Below are 14384 nucleotides of genomic sequence, written 5' to 3' on the forward strand. Positions count from 1 at the left end.
ATGTGCACCTTCTTTTACCTTTAAAGTATGTGGTGGGATACTTTATTGAGCAATTGAGTTTAGGAATTTCTGTTGATATAAGTTATGGGTATCCCCTTCAACCTCGTTAAATGACAACAAATTATGTTATTCTCCTGAAAACTAATTATGAATTATGGCATTACTCCTCTCCTATGAATCACATACACTCCTCATATTAGATGTGTCTGAACACGTGTTGCATCCGCATCCAGAAATATAATTACCCTAAATTATGTGATTTTCTCAAATTATCAACGTTATTGGTGTGTCAGTATCCGTGTTGTATCTGGTGTCGGTGTTCGTATCCATACTTCTTAGCGATCCTCTCTTTTTATGGCCTCTCAGATGGTGGTTTGAGTGTGACCAAAAACAAAGGATAGTGGTTTGAAGCTTTCTAGTGTTTCTATTTTTAGTTGTTGGTAACATGAGTGTTGTTATCGTTTAACAATTTTGAATTGTTTAAATGGTTTTAACACTTTGATTTCACTGTATTTTGTTGGATATTGGATAGGGGCCATGGGAGCAGTTTATCAATTGTATACATGCAGAACGTTTGGAATCACAAAGAAAAAAGCAATGCTTTTATTCCTTTGAACGACAGTGGAAGGAGCTTAATTGCAGGGGATGTTATTGCTTATTTTCCCTTTATTTAATAATTAAAAAAAAACCACGGTTCTCTTTATATAAAAAAAACCACGCTATCATAGTTTGTATAAGCAATTATAAACTAGCAAAGTCAAATAATTATTAAAATTAATCGTAAACAATTTGAATCATAATTGATTATAAACCAGCAAAGTCAAATATGTAATCTATAAAATTAATCGACTTTGATTAGTTGTAATAAGAAAGAAAAAGAAAAAAACTAAACAGGTTTATTCTGAATTTTGATGCAAAGGGTTGAGAGAGATTGATAAAAACTAAACAATGCGGGAACGAACTACCTGTGAGAACCCTACTTATTATTTAATATAGTGCTAACAAATCTTTTTCTAAATTATTTTGAGTCCTAATCATTTTTTAGAGGATTTAAAGTCCAATCTTTAACATTATTTTTTGGTCGCGTTTGTTATTAATATTTTTTTTAGAGGATTTAAAGTCCAATCTTTAACATTATATTTTGCTCACGTTTGTTACTAAGATTTAAAGTTCAATCTTTAACATCATTTTTTGCTCACATTTGTTACTAATATTTTTTTAGAGTATTTAAAGTCCAATCTGTAAAATTATTATTTTTTGCTCACGTTTGTTACTAATCTTTTTTTTAGAGGATTTAATGTTCAATCTTTAACATTATTTTTTGGTCACATTTGTTACTAATCATTTTTTAGAGGATTTAAAGTCTAATCTTTAACAATATTTTTTGGTCACATTTGTTAGTAATCATTTTTTCGAGGATTTAAAGTTCAATCTTTACCATTATTTTTTGCTCACGTTTGTTACAATTGATCAAAGGCTGAGGAAGAGTAAATTATATTAATAAAATAATATGAAAATACTGTTTTTTGTGGAAGAGATATGAAAATAGTTGTCAATTTTTGTCGGTTGTATTGAGGGAACAACACAGATGTACAACGTAAAATCGGCTGATAAAAAAGTAACCTGAGTTTTTGTTTTGTGCTAGTTTTTTGTGAGTTTGATCCGTGGTTAACTGAGGTAAAAGATGGTTAACGAAGACGATTAGTGACATGGATTAGTAATCCACTCGTTATTTTATAATTGGCTAACAGTAAGAACAGTTCATAAGAAATTGTGTGTAAGTTTTCTCCTTAAATTAAATTTATTATTATCTATTTGTTACATGTGTTATTAGTATTTAAAATTAAAATTAAAAATTAAGGGTATTTTTGGAAAGAAAAATCCAACCCAAAAGTGTGCTGAAAGGGGTAGTTTTCTTTATATATAGTATAGATAGATATTAAAAGTGTATTATAATATATTGTGGTGCTGCCACTTCATCAAGTGTAAATTAGAGATGAAATCTGATCAACAGAGTCGTGATTTTTTTTTTTTGCTAAGCCGGGAGATTGGACAGGCATCAAGGGGATGCAACGACATCCCAACTTGGTTGGCACCCCGCAGAACCCCCATCATATGCCGCCAAACTCAGGAAAAAATTTATTAAATAAAAGGGGAAAAGGTTACAAGAGGGGGGGACTAGGCCAAAACCCTCAAGAAAAGAAAACAGAAAAAGAAACAGAAACAGAAGAAAAACAGCTAACTATGGGAGCCTAGAATGAGGGAACCCACTCCGGTCCAAGAAGAAGTCAGTCTGATAACCATACTTTGCCTTGAATCGTGTGACCCATATTAGCCAGAAAATCCACACAATGGTTTCCTTCCCTAAAGATGTGAGATGAGATAATTTGAATACCTCGGTTTGAAACATTATGCCATCGATTACGAAGTAAAACCGGAACAAGCGACTGGTTTTTAAAGACCAAAAGAGCACTCGTCGAGTCACTCTCTAACCAGACATTTCTCCAACCTTTCTGAACTGCATACTCCAAAGCAAGAAGAAAATCGTAGACCTCAGCATAAAAAACAGTAGATGAGCCAATATTACACACAGAGGCGCCTAAAAGGGAACCTCGGTGGTCATGGAACAGGCCCCCACAAGCTGCATGAGAACCAATTAGAGAGCCATCTATGTTCACTTTAATCCAAGGGGCCGAGGGTGCCTTCCAATACACCATCAAAATATCGCTAACACGACGATTGTGAGGAGAGACCGATAAAGCATCTAGAATATTTGCATCAGAAACCATACATTTACTAGTTGAAATATTGCCACTAAAACTAATAGCTGTCTGAATACGAACCTTTGTGGAATGCAAGGAGACCGTTTGGTCAGTGAAACACAAAGAATTTCGCGCCAGCCATATACCATGGAGGGAGTGAATGACCGCAGCCAAATGGATGTCATGAATTTGGGATGAACAATTTTGTGGAATGGAACCAAGCAGGGCCGCAAAAGATACCATATAAAGTAGGGGTATGGAGGAGACTGCCCAGCCATAACCAAATATTTTTAGCAAATGGACATTGAAGAAACAAATGTTCGGAGGACTCATCCTTGCGCAAACAAAAGCTGCATATCGAAACACTTATACATCCACAACGACGAAGGTTGTCGTCCGTGGGCATTTTCCCATGCATGATGCGCCAAAGAATAAATGAATGCGAAGGAGGGATGCAAGAATTCCAGATTGCAGCAGCCCATGGTAGAGTAACAACAACAGGTTTCAGAAAATTGAGAGCTAGCTTCGAAGTTAATTTACCGTCTGATGAGTGGAGCCAAACAAGGGAATCAGGCAAAGGATCAGTAGGCAAAATTATGTCAGCAACACGGACTGCCACCTCAGGAGCATTCAGCGCTGCTGCAGGGAGCAGCAAGGCACCATCAACAATAATGTCAGCAACTGTAGCACGCAACTGATTGTGAATAGCGGGCGGAATGTGCAACAGCTCCACCAAACTATTACCGAGCCAGTTGTCAGCCATAAATTAATCTCTGTACCTGTACCAATAATCCAAATTGAATTAGAAGTAACTGTAACCAATTGATCTCTAACCCCCCCCCCCCCCCCCCCCCCAACGAAGATTGAAAATAGTGTTGAATCGGTGTGCCATTTTTAACAAACCGCTTACGGAGCAGCGTTGCCCATTGAGACTTCCCCGATAAAAAATGCCAAGCAAGCTGAAGAATCAAGGACTCATTAATAAGATGAGTTGGTTTAATATCTAGACCACCTGCTGCCCAAGGACGACACATAATTTTCCAAGAAACCGTGCAAACTTTGCTAGTGTAAATGTCGCCGCTCCAAATGAAATTTTTGATCCAAGAGTCTAACTCATGAAGAAGACGTTTTGGCCACATATATATATGAAATGAATACACAAGCATACCATGAATAATTGATTTAACGAGCTGCACTCGTCCCATAATTGACAGCAAAGTACCCTTCCACGTAGCAAATTTAACCTTGATTCTATCAATAATGTATTGAAAATAAGTCCCTTTCGGCTTCCCTTTGAAAATGGGGCATCCAAGATAAGAAAATGGAATGGTGCCAGCACTAAACCCAAGCATTCCCGCAATCATCTTTGACCGAGAGGATGTCATAGCCCCCGAGAAAAACTGACTTTTAATATTGTTTATAATCTGCCCCGACACCTCAGAGTAGTCATGAAAGATTTTCAGCAAACATCTAATATTTCGTTTAGTACCTGCACAAAAAATTAGAACGTCGTCTGCATATAAAATGTGTGTAGGAATAGAAGTCCCACGACAATAAAACATAGGCACAATCTTGCCCGCAAAACAAGCCATGGAGATCGCCCTGCTCAAAACCTCTTCCGCAATACAAAAGAGAAGCGGAGACAAAGGTCCCCTTGTCTAACTCCACGAGAACAATTGAAGAATCCCACTGCCTTACCATTAACCAAGATAGAGAGGCGAGCTGAATGTAAGATAGCAAGAATCCAGTCAGTAAACAAATGTGAGAAACCAAATTTTCTGAGCACCGCTATCAAGAAATTCCAATCCAACGTATCAAAGGCCTTTTTAATATCGACTTTCAATGCCACATTGACGCCAAACTGTTTCTTATCAATCAAATTATTGGCCTCAGAGGCAAGAATAATACACTCCGAAATATTTCTATCACGAATAAACCCCCGCTGCTCCGGAGAAATAATGCGCATAGCAATAAAAGAAAGTCTGTCCGCTAAGATTTTTGTGATGATTTTAAATTGGAAGTTTGCAAGAGCTATAAGACGGAAATCCCCCATGACCTGTGCCCCTGTGACCTTAGGGAGAAGGACAAGCATATTAGAATTAATATTTGGCGGGAAAGCACCTGTGATAAAAAATTCCTGAACCGACTGAATGACATCCGCTTCAATAATATCCCAAAAAGTGTGATAAAAGTGACCACCAAAACCATCCGGACCAGGCGCCCCGTCCCCATTAAGATCAAAAACAGCATCCTTGATTTCATCACGCAAAGGAAGCCTGAGCAGGTTATGGTTATCTTCCTCCGAGACCAAACACGGAACACATCGATCCAGCATATCATTTTGAACACAATTATTATCACTGCTGAAAAATGGATGTAAAATAGTTGAGCACATGTACGTCAATATCTGCTGGCTCAGTAATAACTGTATCCCCATCATAAAGAAGAGTGATAGGTTTGGCGGCTGCCCTGAGCTTAACAACTCTGTGAAAATAAGAAGTGTTACGGTCGCCCTTAATAAAGTTTTGGTCTCTTGCTTTCTCTCTCCATAAAATATCCTGATAGTTCAAAGCCTTCGTAAGAATCAATAGTGCCTCTAGATCCTGAGTATACAAAGCATCCGAAAACCCTTCAGAATCAATCAATAGTTGGATGCGACTGACTTCATCTAACGCCAACCGAACCTGTTTATCAACATCACCGAAAACTATGCGGTTCCAAGTCTTAAACGCTTGTTTCAAATTCTTCAATTTCAGTTGTAACCGTACCATACCATTGCCTCTAACATTTTTCAACCAGTTACGATTAACTAGACTACGACAATCCTCATGTTCCGTCCAGGCTTTAAAAAATTTAAAAGGCACCACATGTTTAACCACATTAATATCAAGAGACAACAAGAGCAGGTGGTGATCAGATTGATGACGGGCCAAAGCACTGCAACTACTTAACCGCCAAAAAAAATCCAATCATCATTGCAAACAGCTCTATCCAATCGGAGGGCAATATTCTCCGTTCCAAATGTACCGTTATGCCAAGTATAGAGAGGACCTTAAGTGGGAAGGCGAGTCAACAAATTAGCATTAGACCAATAGGAAAAATCCCAACAAGATGCACGCAAAGGAGGGTTGCGGCCCCTTTTTTCATGAGCACCAAGCACTGCGTTAAAATCCCAAACAAACAACCAAGGACCCTGAAAACAGCCCTGCAAGTGAGTGAGATCAGCCCATAACTGACGGCGTGTAATATGAGAGTTGCTAGCATATATTGCCGCTATGTAGACAGAAGACTGCTGCAAAGTAAGTTCCAAAGCAATACACTGAGACGACACAAAGATAACAGAAGCAGTGACCTCATAGCCCCAAAGTGCCCAAAGATTCGGCATCAAATTATCTCTAACATTTGTACAATATTTAGTAACACCAATACTATGCCAATACCAAGATCGAACCTGTGCAAATGTAATCATTGGCTCCGCCAAAAAATAATAATAGGTTTATGAGACAAATAAAAATTCTTTAACGCAATTTTAGTATCAGAATTACCAAAACCGCGAACGTTCCAATATAGAAAATTCATTAAGAACCTGAATTAGATCCTCCCTGAGAACGAGTCTTATATGGCGGTGGCTTATCAATCTGAAGCTGCTTCTTAACTTGCTGTTTTTGTTTCTTTGATAGAACCGAAATGAAAGGTGACTCCGCATTGGCTTTGTCATGTTCACGGACACGCATCCAAAGGTCCAAGTCGTGTTGAACATTCGGGTTGCTATGCGGTTCAAGAGTCAAAATGCTGTCTGCATTTGTATCAGTCCGCAAATTCTCAACCGTGTAATTCTGGACAAGTCTCTCCATCTCTAAAAAAGTGGCGGTGTCGTCCGAAATGGATCTGACAACAAGGGGGCCTTCTGAGGGACTGGTTTGCACGTCATCATGCACAACAACAATATCAAGTTGATTTGGAGAAATCTCCCTAGCAGAAGTGGAGGCCTCCAAGTCAACCGATGAAGAATGCTTAAAAATATGGGCATCCAAGGATGGGTGTGGCACATGTACATTCTGAACCCAGGGATCCTCCAACTCCTCCCGTGGTTCCGTATGAACTTGTTCCACATCATCCGCAAGCACGTCAACGTGCACATCATCGAGGGAAACTAACTCCAACATAGGGCGCGAAGGCAGAGGACTGTGAGGAATCTCATCAGACACGCTGGGGGATGTCTGTTTTTGTGTTGGAGCCGCAGGTGTGGGAACCTCAGCATCAGGCATAGCTTTTTGAGGCACAGAAGTAGCAGTAGGTGCTTCGAAAGCTTTGGATAAACCTATACCAGAGGGATTCTCTTTAGAAGGCACCCACTGAGGCTTGGTGGCTGGTATTTGTGTCTTCCCTTTTGCAACTTTCTCCTTAGACATGACATCCTTCCTTGGGTATCATGTCCTAGTGTCTGCCAATGCGAGCAAAAATCCAGAATTCGTTCATAAACAACTTCTACAGGATAAGAAGCACCTTCCCTTTCCACGATAATTTCATGAAATATCCTCTTGGAAAAGTCAATTTCTACAAGTATACGGGCATAATGTCTAATGAGTCTTTTCAGAGTTGCATTGTCAAGAAAAAACGGCGTGCCAACCGCACTAGAAATTTCACGGAGAGTCTGTTCCATCCAATATTCTTGTGGTAGCGCCATCAATCGGATCCATACTTGGGCATGGGTGTTTCTCTGATTATGCATATCAAAATCAACGGTCCATTCAAATAAGCGTAACAACCCCGGTTTCAAATTTACCGTTCCCACCGCCCAAACAGCTTGCATATCAGATTCATTGGAAAAAAAGAATTCATAATAACCCCTACCAAGAGAAAGTAACGTCCAAGGAGCAACCGTCTTCCACTTTTTCTTAAGTTTGTCCTCAATTTCCTTTGACGCATAGGGTTTGTCGCCTATGTTAAGAACCAATCTGCCACGGAGATTTCTATTACAAAAATTGACCCCCTTTTCATATACCGGCGGAGTAATCCGAATGGAGAGTGTATCACTACGAATAATAGGTTGTGACATTGTGGTCTTTGGAACATTGTTGTGTGATGCCACCAGAGCTTGAGCAAAAGAGCGCGGTGGTGGAGTAGGAGCTGAGACTGCCGCTGTTGATGTCAATACCATGGGAGATGGTGCGGCTCTGGCTGTAGTAGCTGCAGGCAATGAGAGCTCTGCCTGCCAGTCGAAAGGCATGACAGAAATCTTGTGGAAACAGTCAGGTCGTGAAAACAGTATAGAGCAATATTGATGATAAAGGTAAGATGGGGAAGAAAATCGATGATGCCAGTTTCTAGTGATGAATTAAGTGTGGTTCAATCTTTGCAACACAATTTCATTAACACGATTGCACTAATTTAATGGGAAGAAACAAGACATAATCGATTTGAAGCATGGAAGAAGAAGAATAGCGTGCATAAACCTTAGCAGAGGGAGAAAACGCGTTTTTCACACCAGAATTGTGATTTAGTTTAGAAGAGAAATTTGTTGTGATGCTTATGTTTTAATCTAAATGGTTGTTAGTAATGAGATTAGACAATGGAAATTTCATGCTATGTTTTTAATATGTTATCATAATATGTTGTTTTGGATTCAATATGTAATACCAATGGATTGGAAAATATAGGCTTGAATTGTTAAAGTGTTGAGTACTAGAATAAACACAGAAATTTAATTCTCATGTGTAGGATCATCATACTACATAAGTTTGAATTAGGAAGTAATCGAATATTAGATAATTAGTGATCGAAATGTAAGTACCAATGGGTTGGTATAATTTACATTTTTTGTGATTTTTCGTGATTAATGTTGTTTTTAGGAAAAGGGTTATGATGAGAATGTTCATTTTTTTTTTATTATTTATGTTGTTTTAGGAGAAGGGTTGGGATGAAACTGAAAATGTCAAATTTTTTCATACTTTCTCTGTTGTTTTCATAAATGATGGTTTGAGAAACTTATTTCATTAATTGATGTTCTTTAGCTTAATAAAATGTTCAAGTATGAAACATAAAGGTTAATAAAACGTTCAATAATGAAGGGTAGTATCAACAGAAAAACTATTAGGAAAGATTTAGAGGTTAATGATTTGGACTGAAATATGGTTAATGATAGAACAACATCATTTCGTTAATTCAATTTGAAGTTATTACGTAATAGTGGCCTCAAGTAAACCCATAAACCCTTTTACAAGTACAACCATTACTCAATTTATTACTCAATTTTACAAGAATAGCAATCATCAGTTTAACAAGCCTAATTTCAGAACAATATCAATTGAAAATACAGAGATTCTTTTGCGTTGTAGTTGAACCAGAAAAAATCTAGATAGTTCCATCATGTTGCACTATAAAATTTCAGTCAAAGTACTCTTCTAGTGCTAGTTCCATCATGTTCTAATTACGCATTGGCTAAATCATATAATTTGACAGTATGATGTGAGTTTGCTCAACCTATACTTTATTGATTGCTAGGTGAGTATCACAGGGTGTTGGAGCTGCTAGAGTAGATTGAGTTTGACCATGTCCTCGTATGTTTTATCGCTGAATATTTGGTTGTTTTATTGTTTCCAGTTTAGAAGTATCCTCTACTTTATCATTGAGTTTCCTTTTCCATATGAAATTCAAATTTATATTCAATTACATTGACTCATTTTGGATTGCACTAAAATTTCGGTGTTGTCACATTTAGTGCAGATATTGGTGTGAGTTTGTTGTAATTTTTACACCTACGTACTATTAGATCAACATTTTATATTGTTAAGGTCATGCTGAGTTTTGAATATAGAGTGAAATTCATGTACAAACTGATGTAATGGTCTCTCACAGATCGCTCATGTTAGCGGTGTGATCCGTAAGGTCAAAATGTACTTTTGGACACTAGGTCCACATACCTTACTACCTCTTTAACCAAATCACATAAGGTGTTTTTTCTTCACTTCTACAAATCTTCTGTTTTTTATAACTGAGTTTACGATACTTTACTTACGCTTAAGTGGATTATGTTGTCGCATATTAAATTTAAATGTCAGCAAATCCTTATTTCAACTACCGTAATCTTCCATAAACAACTTCGGAGTTAACATGTTAGAACTGAAATGGTTTTCCTCCCGATTGACCGTCGAATACAAAACTCGCTCGTCTGCTATGAAATCTTTTATTTGAATGTTTTCTTCTTAGTTTGCCCAACTATTCTCATCCCTTTTTGTCTTTCTACTAACAAGAGTTGAGCATTAAAACTTGGTTGGATAGATTTGGAATGCTCAATTGCATTTAACCATTTCAACCTTACTAAGACCATCTCCAATGGCCCTATTGAAAGGGTGTTGAGACTTATTGAACCATTGGAAGCAAGCTTATTGAAGATGACATGGAGGAGTGAGCTGATGAATACATTCGACAAGTTGAATCCTGACACGCTGAGCCAAGCGACACGTTCTCATTGTTTGAAAATGAGCGCGTGCATTACACACGCCGACAGGGCGCGTCATGCGTCAGAGGACGCGGAGAGAGAAAGAGTTGTGGGTGGAACAGGACACGTGGCACGTTATTACAGGCTGCTTGGATTTTTATTATTTTCATATTTTGCACTCAATTATTTCATTGGAAATAATTTTTTTTTACCAAAATTCGTGATTTTTTTTTTCTCTATAAATAGAGACTTGGATCATTTGATTTGGACACAGAAAAAAAATCAAGTTTTTCACTCTCTTAATCTTATTATTAGCCTTTCTTTTGAAGTTTTAGTCTTTGATTCGTGAAATGGATCCAAATAACAATCAATTCAACAATCAAAATTCTTCTGATTACCCATTTAGCTACCAAAATCCCATCAATTATCAACACCCAAATCAATTTCCCAACCAACATCCTCAAAACCCAAATCAATTTCCCAACCAACATCCTCAAAACCCAAATCAATTTCTCAACCAAAATCCTCAAAACATGCCTAATTTTGGTTTTGCCTCAAATTTCAATCACCCATCCTCTGTTCCAAACAACTTTCATCCATGTTCTAGATCTATGATGGGATATCCATCTCAAACACCCCCATTTAATGCTTATATGCCGATGATGAATGAAAATTTTCAGAGTCTTGGTGAATATCCTGAATTTTCATCACAAATAAATCGTGGTGGAATGACAAGAGCTAATGAAGTCATTCCAGAGGATACAACTCCTAAGAACAAGAAAAACTAGCAACCATCATGGAACACTGAACAAAATTTGGTGTTAATTAGTGGGTGGATAAAATATGGAACATGCAGTGTTGTCGGGAGAAACCAGACAAGTGAAGCATATTGGGGTAAAATTGCTGAGTATTGTAATGACCATTGCTCATTCGATTCTCCGCGCGATGTCATTGCATGCCGAAACCATTTTAATTATATGAGCAAATTAATAAATAAATGGGTTGGTGCTTATGATGCCGCTAAGCATCAGCAAGCAAGCGGTTGGTCGGAAGATGATGTTTTGGCAAAAGCTCAGGAAATATATGCATGTGGGAAGAATGTTCAATTTACTTTAAAGGAAGAATGGCGCGCTCTCCGTGATCAACCACGTTATGGCAGTCAAGTGGGAGGCAGTCAGGTGGGAGGAAATGTTGGCTCAGGAAGTAGTGGATCTAAGAGATCTCACGAGGACTCTGTAGGATCTAGTGCTCGTCCAATGGGTAGGGAGGCAGCTAAAAAAAAAGGAAAAAAGAAAAGAAGGACGCTGGCTTGAAGGACGTGGAAAAGGAGTGGGTTCAATTCAAAGAAATGAAGGTGCAAGAGATTGGACAAATGAAAGAGTACACCGCAGAAATGAAAGAGTACACCGCAGTGCAACAAGAGAAAAATAGATTGAAGAAAATGAAATTGTACCTAAAGTTAAGTTCCGAAGAGCATCTCGATGACAGGAAAAAAGATCTGTTGGAAAACTTGGTGCGTGAGCTGTTTGGAAATTAATTTCACTGTAATATTTGTTTGTATTCGGTCAAAATTGTCAGTGTTGTCTAGTCCCCGGTGTTTACTTTAATAATTTTCAGTGTTGTCTAGTCCCCAGTGTTTACTTTAATAATTGTCAGTGTTGTCTAGTCCTCAGTGATAGTCCCTAGTGTTGTCTAATCCCCCGTGACTTATTTGCTTTAATAATTCACATACTATTTGCTTTAATAATTATGCCCACTGTGTGCCCATTATTTCACATACTATTTGCTTTAATAATTATGCCCACCACACAATGACTTTAATAATTCGTTGTCCACCACACAATGACTTTAATAACTATACCCACCACACAATGTCTTTAATAATTCGTTGTCCACCACACAATGACTTTAATAATTATACCCACCACACAATGACTTTAATAATTCACATACTATTTGAAGGTCTTATATATAGGGACTCATATCTACTTCTAATATCACAAATCTCATTCATATCTACTTCCAATATCACCAAATTTCATTCATATCTACTTCCAATATCACCAAACCTCATTCATATCTACTTCCAATATCACCAAAAACTATCAATGGATCCTTTTGATATGGAAGCCTACTTCAAATTACGTGAACTTATATGGTCAACCGATTTATTCAGCGTCGAAAAAAAATAGAGGAAGGTAGTGGATCAGGTAGTGGATCTCGTAGAAGAAAATATTTAAATAGAGATCATGCAGCAGCTAACCAAAGACTCATTGACGACTACTTTGCCAATGAGCCTACATATGACGATGCAATGTTTCGTCGTCGGTACCGGATGCAAAAACACGTTTTCCTTCGAATCGTTGGAGACCTTTCAAGTAGTGATAACTACTTCATCCAGCGAGTTGATGCCGCCAACAAAGAAGGTATATCACCATCAGCAAAATGTACCACAGCAATGCGAATGTTAGCATATGGTGTGGCAGCAGATGCGGTCGATGAATACATCAAAATAGGAAGTAGTACAACATTGGAGTGCTTACTTAGATTCTGCAAAGGAATCATACGACTGTATGAGCAAGTGTACTTGAGAGCACCAACCCAAGATGACCTGCAACAAATACTACATGTTAGTGAAATGCGGGGGTTCCCAGGGATGATCGGGACTGGAGTATTAACTACATGCACTGGGAGTGGAAAAATTGTCTTAAAGCATGGGAAGGTCAATTTACCAGGGGGATAAGGGAACCACCACAGTTATTCTTGAAGCAGATGCATCTCATGATCTATGGATCTGGCATGCCTTTTTTGGACGTCCGGGAACGTTGAACGATATAAACGTTCTAGATCGGTCACCAGTGTTTGATGATGTGGAACAGGGAAAGACTCCAAGGGTGAATTTCTTTGTGAATCAACGTCCCTATAATATGACATACTATCTAGCTGATGGTATCTACCCTTCTTATCCAACTTTCGTCAAATCAATTAGACTTCCTCAAAGCGAACCTGATAAGTTATTTGCAAAAAATCAAGAGGGATGTCAAAAGGACATCGAACGTGCTTTTGGAGTGCTTCAAGCTCGATTTAAAATCATCCGTGAACCAGCTCGCTTGTGGGACATAACCGATTTGGGTATCATCATGAGGTCATGCATCATATTACATAATATGATTGTTGAGGATGAACGAGATACATATGCTCAACGTTGGACCGATTTTGAGCAATCTGATGGAAGTGGATTTAGTACACCGCAACCATACTCGACCGAGGTGTTACCCACTTTTGCAAATCATGTGCGTGCTGGATCCGAGTTGCGTGATCCGAATGTTCATCACGAATTGCAAGCAGATCTAGTGAAGCACATATGGACAAAGTTTGGAATGTTTCGTAATTGAAGATTATTTGTATCGTACTAAATAAATTACGTGTGTGTTGTGTGCTTGTTTGTTGTCTGGCATTTTAAGCTATTTGTGTGTCGCGTGCTTAGTTTGTTGTATTGCATTTTAAGTTAAGAAAATAAAAATAAATTATTTAAATAAATATTGTTTTAAAAAAAAAATTAATTGTATTATTTTAATTTAATTATAATCGATAATTATAATTTTATGTAATTATAAAAACAAAAATTAAATAAGAATAAGAAATAAAAAGTGGTGGGGTAGGGTGTTGAATGAAAACCATTGGAGAGGTAAAAATTGAATGGGTGTTGAATTAAGAGAGAGAAAATAATGTGGAGTGTTGGGAATTGAAAAAGTGGGTGTTGAAGGTTGTTGAATGTTATTTTCCATTGTACATGGTCTAATAATTTTTGACGTCAACCTCATCCCATTTTTGAGGTCATTTAGCCAGTCTACTGTAAATGGTCATAGACGTGTATCTGTAAGGCTTCCATGTGTAGATATTTGTCTTCACATATTAATTTGTGAAAAATAAATTTCGTAATACAAATTTGTGGTAGAAATTCTATATAAATAAGAGATTATGATAGTTTTGTTGTTATTTAATTGCAGCTCATTTGCATAGTAATGTCTTCATCAAGTAGCAGTGAAGAGACACATAATGCATTGAAGTCTGCTAACCGGGCAAGGCACGACTCATAATGCATTGAAGTTTGCTAACAAGGCAAGGTACATTGAAATTCAAGCAGCACAAAACAAGGTAAGTTAAAATTAAAATTACTT

At 37.7% G+C, this 14384-nt stretch overlaps 3 protein-coding genes and 1 pseudogene across 3 annotated transcripts; 1 reads left to right on the plus strand and 3 right to left on the minus strand.

Moving 5' to 3' along the window:
- Positions 1–2288: 2288 nt before the first annotated feature.
- Positions 2289–3525, minus strand: LOC146923780 (uncharacterized). Its single transcript, XM_085711769.1, has 2 exons — positions 3135–3525; positions 2289–3028 (listed from the first exon to the last, which is right to left on the minus strand). The coding sequence occupies exons 1-2, from the start codon at positions 3523–3525 to the stop codon at positions 2289–2291; spliced, it is 1131 nt and encodes a 376-aa protein (XP_085567895.1).
- A 2815-nt stretch (positions 3526–6340) lies between these two features.
- Positions 6341–7174, minus strand: LOC146923781 (uncharacterized). Its single transcript, XM_085711770.1, has one exon. It carries the CDS (start codon positions 7172–7174, stop codon positions 6341–6343), a length of 834 nt encoding a protein of 277 aa, XP_085567896.1.
- An 18-nt stretch (positions 7175–7192) lies between these two features.
- On the minus strand, positions 7193–7992 carry LOC146923782 (uncharacterized). Its single transcript, XM_085711771.1, has 2 exons — positions 7269–7992; positions 7193–7206 (listed from the first exon to the last, which is right to left on the minus strand). The coding sequence occupies exons 1-2, from the start codon at positions 7990–7992 to the stop codon at positions 7193–7195; spliced, it is 738 nt and encodes a 245-aa protein (XP_085567897.1).
- Positions 7993–10553: 2561 nt separating this feature from the next.
- LOC146923783 (uncharacterized) lies at positions 10554–13980 on the plus strand (annotated as a pseudogene).
- Positions 13981–14384: the final 404 nt, after the last annotated feature.

This window comes from Medicago sativa, chromosome 5 (genome assembly GCF_051527215.1).
Source record: "Medicago sativa cultivar Bolivia chromosome 5, Bolivia_mono, whole genome shotgun sequence".
NCBI classification, from domain to species: domain Eukaryota; kingdom Viridiplantae; phylum Streptophyta; class Magnoliopsida; order Fabales; family Fabaceae; genus Medicago; species Medicago sativa.

Coding starts and splice junctions, on each gene's coding strand:
- LOC146923780 (XM_085711769.1), bottom strand. CDS start 3,525: ATGGCTGACAACTGGCTCGGTAATAGTTTGGTGGAGCTGTTGCACATT. Junction 3,029..3,134: donor CAACCTTCGTCGTTGTGGAT/GTATAAGTGTTT, acceptor ATGGCTGGGCAG/TCTCCTCCATACCCCTACTT.
- LOC146923782 (XM_085711771.1), bottom strand. CDS start 7,992: ATGCCTTTCGACTGGCAGGCAGAGCTCTCATTGCCTGCAGCTACTACA.
- LOC146923781 (XM_085711770.1), bottom strand. CDS start 7,174: ATGTCTAAGGAGAAAGTTGCAAAAGGGAAGACACAAATACCAGCCACC.